The sequence below is a fragment of the Macaca mulatta genome, chromosome 8 (assembly GCF_049350105.2).
Source record: "Macaca mulatta isolate MMU2019108-1 chromosome 8, T2T-MMU8v2.0, whole genome shotgun sequence".
Taxonomy (NCBI): domain Eukaryota; kingdom Metazoa; phylum Chordata; class Mammalia; order Primates; family Cercopithecidae; genus Macaca; species Macaca mulatta.
Window position 1 is genome coordinate 27,233,155 of NC_133413.1, and position 23,136 is coordinate 27,256,290.

Here is a 23,136-nt window from a genome sequence, read left to right on the forward strand (position 1 = left end):
TTTTATTGATTACCCATCTGTATGTTTATTATAGTTTCTCCTACCAAAATAAATTCTTACTTTTCTTTTGGGCACATTATATATTCACTGCTTTTAAAGATATCTAACTTCTACTCTTTTTTCCTTTGTTTAGGAAAACATAGAACCACTTCAAGTATCATTTGCCGTTCTGAGTTCTCCTAATAAGTCATCAATCTCTGAGACCCTTTCAGGTAGTAACTTTTGTTTACCTTAAAATCATAAGTGTTATTTTTTATGTGTGTATATGTTGACTGTTTTTATTTTCTTTTAAAAATTTCATATTTGTTACCACAACATATACTTGGTTTAAAAAAACCTAATAGTATTGGAAAGCTGACATGAAGCTATTCATCCATCCCTTTTCCATTCCAAGCCTCATACTTCATAATCACCCACAATTCACTTCCTCAGATGGAATCCCCATTTTGTTAGTTGCTAGAAGCAGTGGAGTTAGCCTCTCAACTCTTAAGTATCAGTGACAAACTGCTCTTCACGGTTTACAGAACTGATATCTGGATTATAAGGATCATTCTTGAATATCCAGACTTTTTCCTCAACATTAGTGTGGCATTTTTAGCACATATGCTTTCCAAGGTCTCTGGATATTTTATGATTATGACAAAGCAACAGAGATTGCTCCCATCTTTTCTGACAAACCAGGACTTAGCTGGCAGATGTCATGGGACGAGCACCTTTATTCAGGTGTCCTCCCTGGCGGAAACCCTTTAGTGGCTTCTTGTTGACACAAACCAAACATAGTAGACTCCAAGCCATGCGTTACTAAGTTAGAGCTAAAATTTGAACTATAGTCTATCACGTTCCAAAACCCATACCCTTAAACACATTATATGCCTTTCATTTATATCATTAAAAGTCACATGCCGGGCTCGTTGGCTCATGCCTGTAATCCCAGCACTTGGGGAGGCTGAGACAGGCGGATCACTTGACGTCAGGAGTTTGAGACCAGCCTGGCCAACATGGTGAAACCTGGTCTCTACTGAAAATACAAAAAAAAAATTAGCCAGGCATGGTAGTGGGTGCCTATAATCTCAGCTACTCAGGAGGCTGAGGCAGGAGCATCACTTGAACCCAGGAGATGGAGGTTGCAGTGAGCTGAGATTGCACCACTGTACTCCAACCTGGGTGACAGAGTGAGACTCCATCTCAAAAAAGTAAAGTGGTCAAAATAAAATTTTCCTATCCTACACTTTAAATAAAATTTGAAACAAGTAAAGTATTTTCATGGTTATCTTAATGCCCTTTATTGTGATTTCATTATACAAAATGTATCGTGGAATAAATGGACGTTCATGAAAATACATGCATTTATTATAATGTGATTTATTCTGCTGTCTTAGCTTGGTAATATGTTAAGCAGTCACCATGGAAAGTGGTGAAAGTTTCTGAGTATCCAGTAAACTTAAAATTTTTTAAAACGAAAAAAATTGGATTTCAAAATTTCTGCTGCTTGACTCCTCTTTTTTTGTTTAGATATGATATTAAATGTGGGTATCCTAAACACAGTGTTTCCAAAGGAAGATGCATGTTATAATTTTTGGTTTCCTACCCTGATTCTGTCTTTGTCTTATCAGGCACAGATACCTTTAGTTCTTCAAATAACCATGAGAAAATACCCTCTCATAAAGTTGGTAGAATAACAAGGACTTCTAACAGAAGAAATGTAAGTGTTTGTGTTTGGCACAACATACTTGTTTTTAAATCATACAATATACTTTTTCTGTTTTCGTTGTCAAATGATAATGGGTGAAATCTTGGTTTAATCAGTGTCATTAAGAACTAATACTTTGGCTGGGCGCCGTGGCTCACGCCTGTAATCCCAACACTTTGGGAGGCCGAGGTGGGCGAATCATGAGGTCAGGAGATCAAGACCATTCTGGCTAACACGGTAAAACCGCGTCTCTACTAAAAATACAAAAAAACTTAGCTGTACGTGGTGGCGGGTGCCTGTAGTCCCAGCTACTAGGGAGGCTGAGGCAGGAGGAGAAAGGCATGAACCCGGGAGGCAGAGCTTGCAGTGAGCCGAGATCGTGCCACTGCTCTCCAGCCTGGGCGACAGAGCAAGACTCTGTCTAAAAAAAAAAAAAAAAAACTAATACTTTATCCTACCTAGCATGTAACCTATAAGGTGATAATGTGTTTCTGATTTGATTTTAATTATATTAGAAGAAAAATCTAAAAAGCTGCTTTGGGCCGGGCACGGTGGCTCAAGCCTGTAATCCCAGCACTTTGGGAGGCCGAGATGGGCGGATCACGAGGTCAGGAGATCGAGACCATCCTGGCTAACACAGTGAAACCCCGTCTCTACTAAAAAGTACAAAAAATTAGCCGGGCGAGGTGGCGGGCGCCTGTAGTCCCAGCTACTCGGGAGGCTGAAGCAGGAGAATAGCAGGAACCCGGGAGGCGGAGCTTGCAATGAGCAGAGATCTGGCCACTGCACTCCAGCCTGGGCGACAGAGCGAGACTCCGTCTCAAAAAAAAGCTGCTTTCAGAGCTGTGTTAACATGGAAGTTAACAAAATTTGTTTGGGATCTGTATGATTTTATGAATTTCTTTGATGTGAAAGTGGAGAGGATCAGCATGTAATTAACAGAACCAGAAAATAAGTATAACCTTTTTAAAATTGTGCTTCAGTCTGTTTGATTTTTAACACTTGATTTCACCTGGGAGTTATATATAAGCATAACTCCCATTGAATGCATGTTTTTTGCTATTTTGTTAAATTAGATAAAATTTGGATTTTTGTTTATAACATCATAAAGTATAAACATATACTTTCATATGGTTGGATGTTAAACCCAGGATTCAAACCTAGATAATCTAAAAATTCATGATTTTGTCCCCATAACCCAGCAGTTAGGTGCTAAATTGTAGGTTCTTAATGAGTAGTTGATGAATGAATAAATTAACGAATTCTTAAGCTGTTTTTTCTTTCTTCCCCAATATAATTGGGTGATGTATATGTGCTTCTGGGTCTGCATTTGATGATTCAGAAATTGGTAATTACCATTTCCACCAATTTTCATCAAAGTGCTTTTAATAGGATTTGTGAATTAAGAAGTGGGATCTAAAGTGGTAGAAGCATCCTGGGAAGCACAACAAGATTGAGAGCTGCACATTTACATGTAATTGCTTGTGCTTTATGGTATCCTTACTTTACACTTTCTTTATAGCAATTGGTCAGTTTTGTAGAAGAAAATGTTTGCAACTTATTGAATACAGAAGTTCAGCCTTGTAAAGAAAAGAAAAGTAATAGGAGGAAGTCTCAAGAAACGAAGTGTACAAAGAGAGCACTTCCTAAGAAGAATCAGGTAAGCATGTGTTTAAAGATATAATAAAGAGTAGAAGTGGTGTGTTTCCTTATTGTATGATTAGGAAGATACAGAAACAAATTTTTTTCCAGTCGCCATTGGACAAAGATTATTAATGCAATCTTGTCGTGGAGTAGAATGGGGTTGGGGGGTTATATACTTAACTTTGAATTACCTAAGGAACGCTTTTGCATCTTCTTCATCTTCTTGTGTTGCGTGTGTCCTGCACAGTAAATTAATAGGCACTCAAACCTGAAATTGATTCTCATGTTTGAATCTACCCCAACGTATCATCCTTTTGGGAATCCTGATTTTTTTAGACAGGGATGAGTGTGCCACTTGCTACTTGTTAGATTCTCTTCTTCCAGTTGCTGAATCAAATTTTTCCCTAAATTTAAGGAAAAATTTAGAAATTAGCTCTCAGTCTTTCCTAACACTTCTCGTCATCTCAGATACGCTTACAGTCCATGTGATTAGCCAATTTAACACCTTAATCCAGTTCCTTTTCCTTCTCCAGCCCAGTGATCTGGACTCCACACTCTGAAGCCACCTACTCACTCTTGCTGCCATTCTTACAACTTGTTACTGCCTAACACCTTCGCATGTGTAGCAATGCTCATTCTCTGACCGCCAACTTCCTGTCCATCCAGCCTGCTCACTCCCTTACTCTGAAATTCTTTCTGCACTATTAAGCTTTTAGACACATCTTAAATTCACGTTTCCCTCTTCATCCTGAACTGAGTGAAGTGTTTCCAACTCTTGTCAGGAATCTCAATTCCGGATCCTTTTCCTTCCACCTCATCCATCCAGCAAAATTTCCAGTCTGACTGAGTTATCCTTTCTCCTATCTGACATAGCCTCTAGAGACACTCACACAGGAGTTGGGGGTAGTGCTACTACACATTCACTGACATCTGGCCTTCTTCACCACTTTGCTGCTTCACCTTATTTTTAATACTAAAGCCAGTGCATACTTTTCAGTCCTGTTCCTATTGGACATCTTAGCATTTGACATGATGGAACACTCCTGTACAGTCTCTGTCTAAGGTTTGTTTTCTGTCCCCCATTGTTAAATGTTTGTATTTTCCAGAATTCTCTTCTTTGCCCTTGTAAATTGTTTGTTTTCTGGGTAATTTCATAAACATAGTTAATGACCATATATGAAGACTAGAACTTCCTGATCTATAAATCTGTGTTCAACTACATACTAGACATCTGTCTTTAACCATGCTATGTCAAAATCAACATTTCTAAAACTAAACTTATCAATCTACACACCCACCCAAAACATTCCATAAACTTCCTTTCCCCTCCATAAAATAAAAATGACTGCTTTTCTTGGTTAAATGGCACAGATATCCTTAAGTCATTAAATCCGGAAGGAACTGAGTGTTTTCCTGCTTTAGTTCACTTTTTTAGGTCACACATTCTTGATAAAATGATGAAAGATTATCTTACTGAAAAAAATACCATTAATTCAAAAATATACATACAACTTATTATATTAGAAATTGATTTTCTTCGTGTGTGTGTGTGTGTGTGTATATATATATATACATTTTAAAGCACTCTTACAAAGAATATGCACCTATTCATATAAAATTTTGGCCAGAAAGTACAAAAAGGATTGAGCATTAAGTCACTGCAATCCCTCCCAGGACTTTGCTGAACTAATACCATTTATGTAATAAAAGGAATACAGTTAGAATAGCAATGAGAGGAGGAAAGGGATGAGGAGGGGTATTGAGAAACCGACAACAGCTTTCAATGAATTTCTAGAAGACCAAGCAGATGGGAGCATGTTGACAGATAAAAAAAGGTGGAAAGATTGACAGCTCAGAATGTTCTAGGAGGGAACTAGAGAGGAGCCGGGAGCAGGCCTGTTCATGGGAATCCCAAGAGACCCTGGCCCAGAATTGGCAGGTACGATGGATGGTGAGTGTGAGAGGTGGTACTGAAAAACAGAGAGATGAATTGAAGTCCTATATTTGGGACAGTTTGCACCAGTTGGCATGCCAGCCCCCTCCCACCCTGATGCTCAGAACAGATGTTGTCATCTAGATTAAAGCCCTCATTCTGGCATTTGGAAAGTCCCACAGTCTTGACAGCCAGCTCCTGCCCTGATGCAAATCCTGACAGTTGACACTCCAGCATTCTGCCCCACCCTGCCCCACACAGAGTTCCTAGGTAGGATTTTCATGCAGGAAATAGACTGAGCTGGAAAGCAAGTAAACCTATACCAACTTACCCAATCTTAAATAAGAAACAGACAATTGAATAGAACAAATAGCATGAAGGAGAAAAGACCAATGTTAATAAGGTTAAAAACTGACCTCAGAGAAATAGGTTATTCAAGGAATAGAAGGAAATTTTATATACATAAATATGTACTCTAATTTAAGAAAATATCTTCTGCATGAAAGTAAGGAGATGCTATGAAAAAGGAATTGCAAAAACATGAAATTTAGTAGTTGGACAAAAGAATTAAAGTTAAGGAAAGTCGCCCAGAAGGTAGAGCAAAAGAAAGACTGGAAACGAGAATCTAGGAGACATCTATAGGACTGTTAGGAAGAAGAAGGATAAAAGAGAATGGAAGAAGTTATCCAAATAAAAGAAGAGGATTTCCCAAAAATAGAATGGAAGAAATTATCCAATTAAAAGAAGACGATTTCCTAGAACTGAAGAAAGGAGTCTTCAAGTTAAAAGCACCCACTGAATGCCTGGTACAATGAAGAACAGCCAGGGGGTAGGCCTGTAACTGTGAAACTGAACAATAAGGATAAGGAGGAAAGTGGACTTTTCCTACAGAGACATAAGAACCAGAGTGGCATCAAGTCTAACAATAGCCTGAAAGCTGCAAAATCATACAAGAGTTCATTTAAAGCTTAGAAGAAAACTTAATTTTAACTGAGTATTCTACACCAAGCCAAAGTCTCAATTAAGTGTGAAGGCAAAAATAAAAGACATTTGAGTGTTTCTTTTTTTCTTTTCTTTTTATTTTGAGAGGTCTCACTCTCACCCAGGCTGGAGTGCAGTGCTGCAGTCACTGCTCACTGCTTACTGCATGCTTGACCTCCCGGGCTCAAGTGATCCTCCCACCTCAGCCTCATGAGTAGCTGAGACTACAGGTGCACACCACCACACTTGGCTAGTTTTATTTTGTTTTATTTTGTTTTTGAGATGAAGTCTCACTCTGTTGCCCCAGGCTGGAGTGCGGTGGCATGATCTTGGCTTACCACAACCTCCACCTCCTGGGTTCAAGCGATTCTCCTGCCTCAGCCTCCCAATTAGCTGGGACTACAGGTGTGCACCGCCATGCTGGCTAATTTTTGTATTTTTAGTAGAGACGAGGTTTCACTATGTTAGTCAGGCTGGTCTCGAGCTTCTGACCTCGTGATCTGCCCTCCTCAGCCTCCCAGAGTGCTGGGATTACAGGCTTGAGCCACCATGCCTGGCTGGCTCATCTTGTTTTACTTTCTTATAGCAGGGTGGGGGTGTGGGGGTTGGCCTCACCTTGTTGCCCAGGCTGGTCTCAAACTCTTCCTGGGCTCAATCACTTCTCTCACCCCAGCTTTCTAAAGTGCTGGGATTACAGGCTTGAGCCAGCATGCCCAGCCATAAAGTTATTTTTCTTTGGATGCTACTGGAGGAGAAACTTTAGCAAAATGAGGAACTAAGCTTAAGAATTCAGGACACAATGGATCTAACAATACAAGAGCGTGATCAAAGGGAAATCGCTGGTTATAGCTGTTCAGCCAGCCCAGAAGAGCAACCAGTCCAAATTTGAGCAGGGAGAAGGTGCTGGAGGAAAAAAACAGAAAAGACCTGTGATTGAAAGAATGAAAGGTATGTCACATACAAAAAAAAAAAAATGGTAATTATATACCATTTCAAATAGAAGTCTGTGTAAAAGTTTTAGAGTAAATATGAAGCAAACGTTACTATGATTTCAAGCAATAATGCAGAATAAGGAAAAGTAGATTTTATGGTGCTAGGAATCATCTCCCTCAAGGGTCCCAGAGGAGAAGAAAGGAATATGAAAGTTGTGCTTGGCAGAGCCATGAAAAATGTTTGCACAGTCATCATAATATAGATGCTATTTGTTTTCAACTAAGGACGAAGCTTTTTGTTGTGCAGGACGATGTAAGTGTTAACAATCCAATAATAACAGGAAAATGCAGTTAATGGCAGAAGGTGAAAAAGGAGTTAAAAAGGTAGAAACAAGGGGGCTAATAATGTTGCTGGCAAGAGTGCAGACTCTGGACCAGAACCCTGGGTTTAAATCCTGCGTTCATTCCTCCCTCCAGTGCAATGCTGGGTAAAAGTCTGGACTCCTGTTTTGTTTGTTTGTAAAACAGTGGTGGAAATGGATGTTAGAAGTTTGTGAATCTTAATGAATTCATGCGTGCTCAACTCTTAGAAAAGCGCCTGACCATAATAAGCTTTGTGGCCATTATCATTATCGTGAGACATTCAAGATATATATTTTAAATTTTAATGAAAAGAAATAGAAATGTAAAAGTTCAATGTTTACCAACAGAAGAACCAAAATTAACATAGAAAAGAGGCAGGTTTGGTTTTAAGTGAGCAGTTTTTTTCATCTTTCATAGCAAGGCATTGACAGATAACTAAAATTAGATTAAACGCCACTTCTCAACCAGAAGTAGCGTTAGAATCCTCAAGAGTAAATTCCTTTATAAACCAGAAATAGAGAAAGTTCCCAAAGTGTGACTTAAAACCAGAAACAGTGAGGGCAAAGGATTGGTGAATTTGATAATCTTTTGAACCATACATCATGGAGTATACATAAGGAAAAAAATCCCCATAAGAAAATTTAAAAGACAAAGGACAAAAAGTATTTGCAACTCATATCAGACACCAAGGATTAATGTCACTAATATTTAAAGAGCTTCTAAGTTACTTAGAAAGGAACAGTCTTCAAAATATAACAAAACATTTACAAAACTGAAATGAAAATGACCTTCAACATAGGAAGGAAATGTTCAGGCTTCCTCATCGTAAGAGAACTGCATCTCTAACGTGCATTGAGATGCGTTTCTCACCTTTTAGATACCAAAAATCTGAAAGTTGACAGCATACTCACGTGGTGAGGCTATGGGGCAAAAACGCACACTCATACATTTTCTGTTAAAGCAGACCTCTGTGGAGGAGTATTTGGCAGTATCTGGCCAAATTAAATATTCATTTATCCTTTGACCCAATAGGCCTATTTCTAGAAATCTATCTCAGAGATTCACTGATCAAAATACAAAAATATGTGTTTATTTATTGCAGCATTCTTTGTAAAGCAAAAGACTAAAAGCAAACCATATGCTCATCGATATGAGACTTGTTGAAAAAACTGTGGTATTTCCATAAAGTGAGTATTAGACAGCTGTAGAAAGCTGTGAAGAGAACTTCCATACACTTCTATGCAGTGATGCCAAGGGGACACAGATGGTCCAGCATCTGTGGTTGGTTGAATCAGAAACATTCAGGGCTGGGTGAGGTGACTCACACCTGTAGTCTCAGCACTTTGGGAGGCTGAGATTGGAGGACTGCTTGAGGCCAGGAGTGCGAGACCAGCCTGGTCAACATAGTACAACCCCATCTGTATTTTTTTTAATATATTATTTTTTAAAAAGAAAATACTCAGAAAAATCCAATAACAGTACAATTTTAAAAATACAAATTTTAAAATACAGCATATTAACTATGTAGTATTTATATTGTATTCAGTGTTAAGTCATCTAGAGATGCTTTAAAGCATAGTTATGCTGTATTTTTACAGTATAATGCTGTGAAAGGAAGTTTGCATAGGCTCTATGCAAATACTGTGCCATTTTGTGTCAGGGACTTGAGTATCTGCAGATTTTTGGTATCCACAGGAGGTCCTAGAACCAATTCCCGTACAGATACTGCAGGGTGACTGTGTTTACTGTTAAAATGAAAAAAGCATGTTATAAAACAATATATGTGATCAACTACTGGTTATGGACTGAATTGTGTCCCCTCCCACATTTATATATTGAAGTCCTGACTCCCAGGATCTCAGAATGTGACTGTATTTGGAGATTTGGTCTTTAAAATAGTTATTAAGTTAAAATGAGATCCACAGAGTGGGTCCTAATCCACTCTGACTGGTGTTCTTGTAAGAAGAGGAAATTCGAACCCTCAAAGGGACACCAGGGACGCGTGTGCATAGAAAATGACCATGTGAGGACACAGCCACAGGGTGGCCATCTGAAGGCCAAGGAGAGAGGCCCCAAGAGACACCAGCCCTGCCAACAACACTGCCAGCCTCCAGACCTGGGAGAAAATTAATTTCTGTTGTTTGAACTACATAGTCTGCGGCATTTTATTATAGTAGCCTTACAAACTAATACATTACCCTTCGTCTAAGAAAGTAGAGACCATTAAAAAATAATAATGGTATATGTATATACACACACATAAAGTTTCGATTTTTAAGTTGTAGAATAAGCCAAAGAAAAATTAAAAACTGGCTATAGGGAGAAGGGAGGAGACAGGAGAGAATGTGAATTCAAGCTAGACTTCATTAAGTGTACTGTTTTTTAGTTTTGATTGTGGGACCATTTAAATGTTTTGCCTGACTATGAAACAAAATTAAAGTTAGGAGAAAGAGAACAATCTCTAAAAAGCGAAAGCAAAATTTGACAAAGTAATCTTACTACGTCAAGTTGGTGGCTTAACCTCATTAAGAATTTTTTCAAACCTAGAAATTTGAATATAAGGGGGATAAGTCTTTTTTTTTTCTTTTTTTTTTTTCTTGAGATGGAGTCTCGTTCTGTCACCCAGGCTCAAGTGCAGTGGTGTAATCTCGGCTCACTGCAAGCTCCGCCTCCCAGGTTCATGCCATTCTCCTGCTTCAGCCTCCCAAGTAGCTGGGACTATAGGCGCACGCAGCCATGCCCAGCTAATTTTTTTTTTTTTTTTTTTTTTTTGTATTTTTTAGTAGAGACTGGGTTTCACCATGTTAGTCAGGATGATCTCGATCTCCTGACCTCGTGATCCGCCCACCTCAGCCTCCCAAAGTGCTGGGATTACAGGTGTGAGCCACCGCACCTGGCCCTATAAGGGGAATAAATCTTAAGGATAAAAATAACTGCAAAGAAATTATAAACAGTATGAAACACTCAATAGAAGCACTCAATTTAGAATAAAACAAATAAGCAATTTTTCCCATCATTAAGAATCATTCACTAAGAGACAAAAGATAAATTTTTAAATCCAAGAAATTTAAAACTTTGTAAGACTAAATTTGACTTGGAAATAAGAGTAGAAATTGGAATTGTTCAGCTCTATCCACTGATAAAGCTTTAAATTCATGAGCATCCCTGGTGCATAGATTGTCATTAGACATACCAGTTAAAAGGGATTAGCGTCCCTTGGTGAAATGACTGCTGTCAGATTTACAACAACAAATTTAAAAAGTGAGCCTGGCTGGGTCTGTACCAGAGTACAAGGAAGGATGCTAAATAAAACTACTGGTGTCGTGTTAGCGGACACAAAACCATCTTCAAGGGGCTTCCACTGACCAAATATGACCATCAGCATTGCAAAGCGTTAAAGTAGTACAATCATGAAATAACACGTAAGTTTATTACTTTTTTTAAGTAATGGACACTTCAGAAGCTTGCTAGGATACCCACTCATTTTTCTGATAACAGGAAAATAAAATAACAAATAGTTGATGAGGGAAAAGTTGTTTATAGAAGAATTCCAGCTAATAAAAAAATGCTCAACAAAGCTGCTAAAACATTTGATAAAAGGCTGATGTGACATCATAGTAACAATCAACAGAGGAAGGAAACACCATATAGAATGGGAGAAGATATTACAACTACAAACCATACATCTGATAAGGGGTTTATAGCCAAAATATGTAAGAAACTCAAACAGCTCAATAGCAAGAACACACCAATTGAAAAATGGGCAAAGGTCCAGAATAGACATTTCTCAAAAGACATGCAAATGGCTAACATCACTAATCATCAGGGAAATGCAAATTAAAACCACATTGAGATATCACTAGCTATTATCAAACAGGTGAAAGATTACAAGCATTGGAGAGGATATGGAGAAGAGGGAACCCTTTGTACACTGTTGGTAAGAATGTAAATTGCTACAGCTTGTTTTGATTGGCAAAGTCAACTAAAAATACAGAACTGAACCTCTAAACAAAATGTTTTATTTGGGAAAATGTAATTGCAGTTTGGGGCATACACAGACTGAGGTGGTCTTTGATATGTCCTAAGAACAAAGAAAGTTGGCGTTTTGAGTAGAAAGAGAAATGTTACATATTATTTAGAAAGAAAACTCACTGGCCCTACGCAAAGTTTTGGGGAGCTGGTAAGCTCTGATTGGTGAGTGATGGTGGTAGTTAAATTTAGTCTTACAGTCCCAAGTGCTTTTTGCCCCCTGGTCTCTGGACTCCAGTTGTTTATGACACGGTAACTCCAAATAATCCATTTTCACAAGACATTATGGGAAACAGTATGGGGGTTCCTCAAAAAGTTAAAAATAGAACTACCATATGATCCAGCAAATCCCACTTCTGGGTATGTATCCAAAGGAAATGAAATCAGTTTATCAAAGAACGATAACCAAGTTACAGATTCAGGCTAAGTATCCATCAACAGATGAATGAATAAAGAAAAAATATGTGTGTACACACACAACAAAATGCTGTTCAGCGTTAAAGAAATCCTGTCATTTTGACAGCATAGAAGGATAGAAGGACATTATGTTAAGTAAAATAGCCCAGGCACAGAGAGACAAGAAGATCTCACATGTGGAATCTTTAAACAAACAAACAAAAAACTTACAGAAGCTAAGAATAGAATGGTGGTTGTCAGGAGGGCTAGTGGGTTGAGTGGTGGGGGATGAGGAGATGTTGGTTCAAGGGCACAAAGTTTCAGTTAGACAGGATGAGTAAGTTCTGGAGATGTATTATACAGCATGGTGACTAGGAAATAATAATGTATATGTGAAAATTGCTAAGAGATGACATTGTAAGTGTTCTTACCATAAAATAATTATGTGAAGTGGTGGAGATGTTAGTTTAATCATGTCCCAATGTATACATATGTCAAAACATCTCATCCACCATATTATATGCAAGTTTTAATTTGTTGGTTATACAATTGTATTCAAATTTGTCCATCAAAACTGAATCTAATCAAGCTTCTAGATCTAATTGCCAATTTATAGGACGTGGAGGAACATAGACACACTGACCGTAGTGAGCCAAATCTAGGACTTGGCTAATTCTGTAGGAAAGATGCCTCAATTTACTCACCAAATAAATGTCAAGGGAAGTAAAAGGAGGAGCTATAGTATAAAAGAGACTAAAAGACATTAATCCAATGGTACGTATGGAGATCTTATTGGGATCCTGATTAGAACAATTGTTTTAGGGAAAAAAAAAAATTATGGGCCAAGGGAGAAATTTGAACTTTGAGGAGATACTGGGGAAAATTGCCATCATGGTTTTTGTGTTTTGTTGAATTACGTTTTGTTTTGTTTTGTTTTGTTTGAACAGAGTCTCGCTCTGTCGCCCAGGCTGGAGTGCAGTGGCACGATCTTGGCTCACTGCAACCTCCTCCTCCCAGGTTCAAGTGATTTTCCTGCCTCAGCCTCCCAAGTAGCTGGTACTACAGGTGTGCACCGCCATGCTCAGCTAATTTTTGTATTTTTAGTTAAAGACGGGGTTTCATCATGTTGGCCTGGCGGGTCTCAAACCCTGACCTCAGGTGATCTGCTCCCCCCAGGCCTTCCAAAGTGCTGGGATTACAGACATGAGCCTCTGTCCCCTGCATACATTTTAAATTTTGCGATCATTCTGTATACACACACTGTTCTAAGAAGTGAGGCAGAGAGATCCCAAGTACCCTTTTCCTAGCTAGTTTCCCCCAATTGTGACATCTTGCAAAACCATAGTTCAGTGTCACAGCCAAGATATTGATACAGCCAAGATCCAGAGAGCTCTCCTATGGCCTTTTGTAGCTACATCCACTTCCTACCCATAACCCCGCCTCATCCCCTGGCAACCACGAATCTTTCTCCATTCCTACAGTTTTGTCATTTCGAAAAGGTTACCCTAATGGAGTCATGTACTGTGTAACTCTGGGACTGGCTTTTCACTCAGCATAATTCTCTGGAGATTTGTCCGGGTTGTTATGTGTATCAGTAGTTCTTTTTATTGTTGAACCATATTTGCAATTGTCTCTAAAAGAAAAAGAACCTTTAACTCTTCAAGACACTGCAGGATTTTCCGATGAAATGATGTGTAACATCTGGGATTTGCTTTGAACTAATCTGGGGTTAGGAGAATAAAAGTGAATCATGATTTCTATATGCTAGTAATGGTTGAAGTTAGCTGATGGGTACATAGGGTTCAGTAAACTATTCTCTGTACTTTTTGGGTGTTTGAAATTTTCCATTAGACAAAGTTAAAAATATAGCAGTATGAACCCTTTATTAGAAAGAGGGAGTTAACTGCAAGAGCTAAACTTGGACCCAGCAGATAAGTAAGCACCGGGGCAGGCAAGTGTGTGCTTGATCACCGTAAGCTTTCCTATATGGTGTGATTTGTTGCCATGTCCATGATTTTTTTTTTTTTTTTTTTGGAGACGGAGTCTTTCTCTGTCACCCATGTGGAGTGCAGTGGCTCGATCTCAGCTCGCTGCAGCCTCCGCCTCCCAGGCTCAAGTGATTCTCCTGCTTCAAGCTTCACTAGTAGCTGGGAGTACAAGGGCCCACCACCACACCCAGCTAATTTTTGTATTTTTGGTAGAGATGAGATTTCATCATGTTGCCCAGGCTGGTCTTGAATTCCTGAGCTCAAGCAATCCATCCACCTCGGCCTCCCAAAGTGTTGGGATTAAAGGCATGAGCCACTGGGCCGGCCTGAATTATTTTTAAATAATTTTAAAGCTATTCTCTGAAAATAATTTAAAGAAGTCTTAATTATGCAAATAAGACAAAAGATAAACATTTACTTCTGCTTCCTGACCTCCTTCACTGTGTGAGAAGAGGAATCAGTGATTTTGAAGTAAATAGAATTGCTTTAGGGACAGTCCCTTCAGTTGTTCTTTGGCTTTTCTAAGCCATAATCCACCGTAACCATTTCTTAATCAAATGGCTTTCCCCGGGGGTTCCAACCATATACAACTTCTTCGTTATTACACTATCAGCAAGGCTTTTGTACTGTGGTAAATTCAGATTTTGATAAGTTTCTGGTCTTTGCTGATGAAATCTTCTTATGACTAAGATCAGCTCTGCCAGATATGTTTTCAGGACAGACAGACCTGAGGTGCTTTAATTGTTGTTTTTTTGGGGGGGGAGGTGGTGGTAAAATACTTTTGTTGGCCCATGACCATGAAAAAACAGAAATTTAGTCTTTCAATCGCATTGAGCAAATTTTATGTAAGCTTAACTGTACTTCTTTGACCATTCATTCATTCATTCATATTTGTGGAGTAGCCACTGTGTGCTTGGCACTGTTGTAGATCCAGGGACATGATTTCCAAAATCATGAGAAGAGGGGATCTTTTTTTTTTTTTTTAAACCCATATATCAGAAGCTAATCTGGTGTTATAATCTGGTGGCATTGCCCAGTGTGTTAACTGACCACACTGGGTCTATGCCGCATAGTAATATTAATAGCATAATTTAATATTAAAAAATAAAAGTATATGAGGTAATCGATATGTTCATTAGCTTGACTTAATCATTCCACAATGCATACATATATTGAAACATGGTGTTGTATGCCATACGTATATTCAATTTTTGTCAATTAAAATTTTTTTTTCTGTTTTTTAAAAAGAGTCACTGTGGCCTGTAATCCCAGCACTTTGGGAGGCCGAGACGGGCAGATCACGAGGTCACAAGATCAAGACCATCCTAGCTAACATGGTGAAACCCCGTCTCTACTAAAAAAAAAAATACAAAAAACTAGCCGGGCGAGGTGGCGGGCGCCTGTAGTCCCAGCTACTCCGGAGGCTGAGGCAGGAGAATGGCGTGAACCCGGGAGGCGGAGCTTGCAGTGAGCTGAGATCCGGCCACTGCACTCCAGCCTGGGTGCCAGAGCGAGACTCCGTCTCAAAAAAAAAAAAAAAAAAAGAGTCACTGTGTTGCCCAGGCTGGAGTGCAATGGTGCGATCATAACTCAGCTGCAGCCTCAACCTCCTGTGTTCAAGCAGTCCTGCTTTAGCTTCCTGAGGAGCTAGGACTACATGGGTGTGCCACCACACCTGGCTTAAAAAAAAAAAGTGTTGATATTTTTCCTCATATTCACTCTCAAGTAATGGAAAAGAATTTGAGAGAACAAGATAGCTTTTACCATGGGTCAGGCCCTACATTAACCAGCTGTATCACATGTCAGCTCATTTAATACTCACCTCAGCTTTATGTGGGGTGTGCTGTTGTGACTCCTGCTTTGCAGAGGAGGAGAATGAGGTACAGAAAGTTGACTTGCCCAGGGTTATAAAGCAGTTAAGTAACAGAATCAGGACTTTAACCCAAAGTGTCTGCCACCAGAGGCCAATTTTTTTTAAATTTTTTTTTCCAACTTATCTGTGAGCCTCAAGTTAAGATTTTTCTTTTCTCTTGGCTTTCAGGTTCATTGACCAAGCCAGCATTTCCCCAACTGTTCCACAGAATGTCAACAGATGTTCCATGAAAAAAATATTTACTGGAAAAATATTTAACCCAGCACTTTCCTAATGTGTATGGAGATTATTTATACTGTGGACTTCTCAGAGAATTTCATGTTAAATGTACACTGTAAATCACCAGGAGGAACATTCATCTTGTACAGTTCTAAAATTATTTTTCTGTGGAATGTTTTGTTTTCACAGGATATCTATAGATTTCTCAGGGAGCACATAGTTTTGTGCCATTTCTGTACTCTTGAATCTCACCATTAGTTTCACCTAAATATGCTGTGCTGTCACCCAAATGACCTTTCTTAAATTTAAGATCAAACGTTGACACTCCCAAAGTCACCATGCAGTGAGCCCTCATTGCTTTCATTCAAGTCACTGTGACAAGGGCTCTGCTCCTGCCACTTCTGCATGGATCCACGGGCCATGTCTTGCTGCATGCAGCCCTGCACCTGTAGCTGCGCTGTCTCACTTTGAGTTCAGGCACGTGGCATTCCCCTCTTTGAAAAGCCTTTCTGCATCGTCCCCATAATAGGCCAAAACAGCCCTTGCTTGTTCGAGATTTGACTTAGACATTACATTTTCCGTGGAGCCGATCTTGAACAACTCCTGCAGGCTGGGTACCCATCTTCTCAGTTCACATAGCCTGTCATGGTGCAATGGTGCGTGTGCATGGTAACTCCTTTCCTTTACACCAGCAGCTCCTTGAAGAACACATCCTCTTTGCTTCTAGATCCCACACCTGGCAAGTTATTACCTCTCACACAGCAGTCTCAATAAATGTGTGAATGAATTCCACTTTCTGGATTTTTTTTTTTTTTTTTTTTTTTTGAGATGGAGTCTTGCTCTGTTGCCAAGCTGGAGTGCAGTGGTGCGATCTCGAGTCATTGCAACTTCTACCTCCCTAATTCAAGCAATTCTTCTGCCTCAGCCTCCTGAGTAGCTGGGACTACAGATGTGCACCACCATGCCCAGTTAATTTTTGTATTTTTAGTAGAGACGGTTTTCACCATGTTGGCCAGGATGGTCTCGATCTCCTGAGCTCGTGATCTGCCCACCTTGGCCTCCCAAAGTGCTGGGATTACAGGCGTGAGCCACCACACCTGGCCTGTGTTGTTAATATGTTTTGTGTTGTCCCTAAATTCTGGTTCTCTTCAACATTATCACATTGAATATATCTCATTCCTTTTGCCCATAGCAGTCTGTCTTTCTAATATTTCAGTACAGCATTTCCCTGAAGTCTTCCATATGAAACTTTTTTAAAAACATAAAACATTGTTTCTTAGTTACTGATATGGCACTGAGAATTGAATGTAATACTCCATTCTGGATATATTAAGTGACTTTTAATTTTTATGGAAACCTACATTTTCCATCAATTAATGTCAGACCTTTGTCTTCCATCTTCTGCTTGTGCTTGTTAAAATCCATTTTGTTTTGACTGAATCTTGATTAAATCATCTGTTGTTTGAATCTGCAGATTCAGCTAGCTTTGTGTTTTCTTCATATTTTACATACACACCTACTGTTTCTTCATCCAGACCTAGGAGCATAAAGCAGTCTCCCATAGCTTGCAGTATGTAACTCACACTAGGTTAATCCTGAGTCATCATAACTGTGTGCTGCTTACAAATATCTTATGACGTTACATTCATGTAGTTAGTTCTAAAGCATCTCATATAATTTTTCATTTATCCAGCCCTTGTTTTGGCAAGTGCCTTGTGGAAATGTAGAAAGCTACCATACAATTTATAAACCGAATCCTGCTTTGTAGTTTATTTGACTTTGTGGAAGTTACATGACTTCCTACCCTCGTTTTAGATGCTTACAATTTTAAACGAAATATAAAAGTGATCTATTCAATAAAGCACTGTATAAACAATAATTAGAGATATTATAGAAGTTGAAGGGTCAGGCTGGGCATTATGGCTCACACTTGTAATCCCAGCACTTTGGGAGGCCAAGGCAAGAGGATCGCTTGAGCTCAGGAATTTGAGGCAAGCCTGGGCAACATGGTGAGACCCCATCTCTACCAAAAATACAAAATAAAAAGCCGGTCGTGGTGGTGTGCACCTGTGGTCCCAGCTACTTGGGAGGCTGATGGGAGGATTGATTGAGCAGGGGGGCAGAAGTTGCAGTGAGCCGAGATTGTGCCACTGCACTCCAGCCTGGATTCTCATCCAGGCCTTGTCTGAAAAAATAATAATAATAATAACTAGTTAAAGGGTCAAAGTTTTACGTGGTGCTACATCTTTCTCAATTGCAATGTTTTAATGCATTTTCTCAGGTTTTAAAAAGTTGCAGAAAGAAGAAAGGAAAGGGAAAGAAAAGTGTTCAGAAATCTTTATATGGGGAAAGAGACATTGCTTCTAAGAAGCCCCTCCTCAGTCCTATTCCTGAGCTGCCTGAAGTCTCTGAGATGACACCTTCAGTTCCAAGCATCCGAAGACTGGGTTCAGGTATCCTCACCTTTTCCTGGTAGTTATATTTTATCTTTTCTCGTCACCTTCTTCGTTGCTATTTTACTTTTTTCACTTTTTTCCCATTCACTATGTAAAGAGTACGTAAATTTAAAAAGCAACGTTTCCTTACATTACCATGAGCATTTCTAGTGGAGGAAAGAGAGTCACTTTTAACTTGTAGGTGGCTTAGACCCTTTTCAGAATCTGATGGAAACTCTGGATCCTTTCCCCAGGAAAACCAAGACACAAGATTTTGCTTATAATATCAGTAATAATTTCTGTGCATCCTATTTCCTTTTGCTTTTTAAAGCATTTTGTGAAAATAAATTCCATTTGGTGGTGTAGTCCATCGTTGAAAGTGAACGAGAGCTGGATGCAGTGAACGAGAGCTGGGGCACCTGCCTGTGATCCCAACCATTTGAGAGCCTAAGGCGGAAGGATTGCTTGAGCTCAGGAGTTTGAGGCCAGCCTGGGCAACCTAGCAAGACCCTGTCTTTAAAAAAAAAGGAACAAAAAATGTGAACGAGGTTATGGTTCAGTAATATGTATACCTTATATGAGTTAAGGATGTTTTGTTAGAGTTGGCACTACTGAGCGTTTTCTAAAAATAATACATATAAGTTGCGCTTGATTACCTTGAAAGTTATTTTATTATCAAGTCAGTTGATATATGGGGTAGATAAAAAATGGAATTGTTTCTGGTTTCTAATGCCCAAATTTTAAACGTACTGGATCTTGATGAAAATAATAAGGATTTTTTTTTTTTTTTTTTTTAATTTTTAGTAGAGATAGGGTGTCCCTGTGTTGCCCAGGCTGGTCTTGAACTCCTGGGCTCAATCAGTCTTCCTGCCTCAGCCTCCGAAAGTACTGAGATTACAGACACGAGCCACGCTGTCTTGCCTGAAAATGATAATGTGTGTCCACTTGGTGTGTTGATTTGTATAGAATCATTTTTTAAATGACTACCTTTGTCAATCATCAGATATTTGTAGCCTGCCTCCTATTTGCAGAATACCATACAAGATTAATAATAGACTTGAGGATGAATGAGGTACATGCCACCATAGACTCTTGGCTTCTGCGTCCTGCTTAACATTAGGGTAGCACAGGAGTTTAAATAAACAGCCACCCCTCTGTCGCACATGTCCTGGCACACACTCTTCTCCTGCCATGCTTTCTCACAGGCTGTGTTGCGACAGGGCATCCACCACTCTACCTCTTTTTAATCTGACCTAATGTTGCTTATCTTCCAAGATTTTGCTGTACTGTCTGTTTTTCCAGGAATACTCTGCAACATACTTCTATCACCTGGTTTTATGATTATCTATTTTCTGTGTTCCCCTGTTCCCTAAAACTTCAGTCTCCTTGAGAGTGGAAACTAAGTCTTATTTTCATTACATCTCTGGTTCTAACAGGAGTTTTTCAAAAGATTTTTAAACAGTGATTGTAGTAAAATTTTCCATCTTGCATCCTATTAGAGACTTTATTTTTAAAAATACCTAAAGCATTTTTTATCTGTAACCAGTGGTATCACCTGCTACATGGATTTAAAGCAATTCAGCTCCTTCCTTCCTTTATCTCTTTCTCCTTTCCTATCTCCCTATATCTCCTTTACCTTCCTTCTCTAGTATGTTGGATTTTATGCGAAATATATATCTTTTTGTTTGTTAGTTAGTTAGTTTGTTTGTTTGTTTTTTGAGATGGAGTCTCACTCTGTCGCCCAGGCTGGAGTGCAGTGGCTCAGTGTTGGCTCACTGCAACCTCCACCTCCTGGATTCCAGCAATTCTCCTGCCTCAGCCTCCCAGGTAACTGGGACTACAAGCACGTGCCACAACGCCTGGCTAATTTTGTATTTTTAGTAGAGACAGGGTTTCACAGTGTTGGCCAAGCTGGTCTCAAACTCCTGACCTCAGGTAATATGCCTGCCTCGGCCTCCCAAAGTGCTGGGATTACAGGTGTGAGTCACTGTGCCCGGCCATAAATATCAATTTTTAAAGCTGTCTAAAGAACCCAACTAACATTGGTTGGCATTGAGTGGACACTGATCTGTTTAATCTCTAGCTTTAAGTGACATAATTTTAAGTATCTTAGTCATGGATATATTTTTAAATGGAAACATTGATTTTTTAGACTTGTGGCTCACCTTATGTTTTATAAATCTTTTAGTTTTTATTTTGTTTAAAATACTTTATTCATTTGACTGACCACTGAAAAACATCATCTGAGGTAACAAAGATTGCATCTAATTTTTCTAAGATTTAGAACTCATAAAGCCTGAACTCATGTGGGCTGTGTTACTTACCAATTTGATGATGGTTTTTCCACCTCTGATGTGCCAGAAACACTTGAAAGGCTGCCCATGTGTATCTTCCTGGAGGATATTTAGTCAAAGGCTGAGGAATTAAGGGTTAATTTTTATAATATTGAAACAAACATGGTTCTGCTTGAGAGTACAGTGCACTTTATAGTAATTTTTAACAAAGGGCATGAGACCTGAGTGTCTTCAGGCATGCTGTTTTAGCTCGTAAGTCCTCAAATACCCCCAGAATTCCACATTTTCCCTCCCGTGTTTCGGAGGATACCTTGGTAGAAAGTTTCAGAAGCATAATGTTGCCCATTTGCAGTCATTCATTTTCAGGGAAATGGGAGATGTCGCTGCCTCGTGCTAATGGACCCTGTAGCATGGGAAGGGTGTTAGAATGCAGGAAGCAGTTTCAGATGGCGTTCTCACTTTCATGGTTTTAGTTTTATATGCTTTATTAATTCATGCGTTGAATACCTATTTTCTTAACCTGTGGATCATGGGAGAACTAAGAGAGGAGGAGGAGGATGACAGATGGGCAAGTACAGTGTAACATTTTTGGGTCTTGTGAATGCTTAAAACACAAAAACAAAACAGGGCACCTGATTATTTAATAAATGTAAAGTTCATTCCCATTGTTACTTTTTAATTCGATTGAAACCTATTTACATGCCCATAGGTTATTTCAACTCAAATGGCAAACTGGAAGAAGTGAAGGCTCCTAAAAATCCAGTGAAAAGAAAGGATCTTTTGCCTCACGACCCAGATTTGCATATGCATCAAGGCTTTGATAAATATGATGTGTCTGAATTTTGCTCTTATATGAAAAGTTCCTCATCGGTTGTCTATGCTACTTCTGATGAAGATCCAAATACAAATATAATGAACATTAATGAAAATAAAAATATTCCAAAAGCAAAAAATAAGTCAGAAAGTGAAAATGAACCAGAAGCTGGAGCTGACAGTCCTGCTTCTTGTGCTTCTGTACCTGAAGAACATGTGGCATCAGATAGTCCCAAACCTGCTCTGACCCTGCAACAGGGTCAAGAATTTGCTGCTGCTGCTCGTCAAAATGCAGAAAACCTTTGTCAAATCTTGAAAATTTCACCAGATCTAAACATAAAGTGTGAAAGAAAGGATGACTTCTTAGTAGCTGCAGAAGGAAAACTGCAATGCAATCGTTTAATGCCTAACTCTCAAAAAGACTGTCATTGCTTAGGAGATGTCTTAATTGAAAATCTGAAAGAATCTAACAGCCAAAGTGAGGATTTGGGAAGAAAACCCATGGAAAGTAGCAGTGTTAAGAGTTGCAGAGACAGGAAAGATAGAAGACGCTCCATGTATTATTCTGATGGTCAAAGTTTACATTTGGAAAAAAAGGGCAATCACACACCCTCCTCCAATGTGGGCAGCTCTGTAGAAATTAGTGTAGAAAATTCTGAACTGTTTAAAGATTTGTCTGATGCCATTGAGCAAACCTTTCGGAGGAGAAATAGTGAAACCAAAGTGCGACGTAGCACAAGGCTACAGAAAGATTTGGAAAACGAAGGGCTTGTGTGGATTTCACTTCCACTTCCTTCCACTTCCCAAAAAGCCAAAAGAAGAACAATATGTACATTTGACAGCAGTGGATTTGAAAGTATGTCTCCCAGAAAAGAAACTGTGTCCTCCAGACAAAAACCACAGATGGCACCTCCCGTCTCAGATCAAGAAAACAGCCAGGGCCCTGCTGCTGGTTCTTCTGATGAACCTGGTAAGAGGAGGAAGAGCTTTTGTATATCTACACTTGCAAATACTAAAGCCACTTCCCAGTTCAAAGGCTACCGGAGAAGATCCTCTCTTAATGGGAAGGGAGAGAGCTCTCTGACTGCCTTGGAAAGGATTGAGCATAATGGAGAAAGAAAGCAGTAATTGACATTTCCTGCAGAGTCTGTGGCAAGATGGAAAGTAACCATCTATGCTGAGATGATCTGTCTAGTTCCCATCCTCTGTTCAACCTCGGTGTTTCAAAAGTTGCTAATAAATAAACTCATTTGAGTTTAACCTACTTTTATGTAGAAATAAATAAGTTTCTTCACCATTCAGATAGAAAACATTCTATTAAATATATTCGTCTTTCCTCAGAGAGTAAATGCTTTATTACTATTTCGCTAAAGGGGTTGTTTTTAGGCCCAACAAGACATCTCTCAATTTTTAGACTTTTTTTTAGTATATATATATATTTTAAGTACATATTTACCACTGAAGTTTTAGACTCTGTTGTTAGAAGCATCTTTTAGAATTGGCTAATTTTATCTGGATAAGAGGTTTGTTTTTTGTTTTTGTTTTT

At 39.1% G+C, this 23,136-nt stretch overlaps 1 protein-coding gene across 5 annotated transcripts in view; it reads left to right on the top strand.

Moving 5' to 3' along the window:
* The window catches only part of CDCA2 (cell division cycle associated 2), a 50,524-nt gene extending 27,670 nt beyond the window's left edge, over nt 1–22,854 (top strand). For all 5 annotated transcript variants that reach the window (XM_077943279.1, XM_077943280.1, XM_077943277.1 and 2 more), the window contains 5 exons: nt 134–212; nt 1,614–1,702; nt 3,213–3,350; nt 18,330–18,501; nt 21,487–22,854. In XM_077943279.1, the coding sequence (XP_077799405.1) occupies nt 134–212; nt 1,614–1,702; nt 3,213–3,350; nt 18,330–18,501; nt 21,487–22,718 (1,710 nt within the window). In that variant the 3' untranslated portion in view covers nt 22,719–22,854. The remainder of the gene's footprint in view (nt 1–133; nt 213–1,613; nt 1,703–3,212; nt 3,351–18,329; nt 18,502–21,486) is intronic.
* The last annotated feature ends 282 nt before the right edge of the window (nt 22,855–23,136 follow it).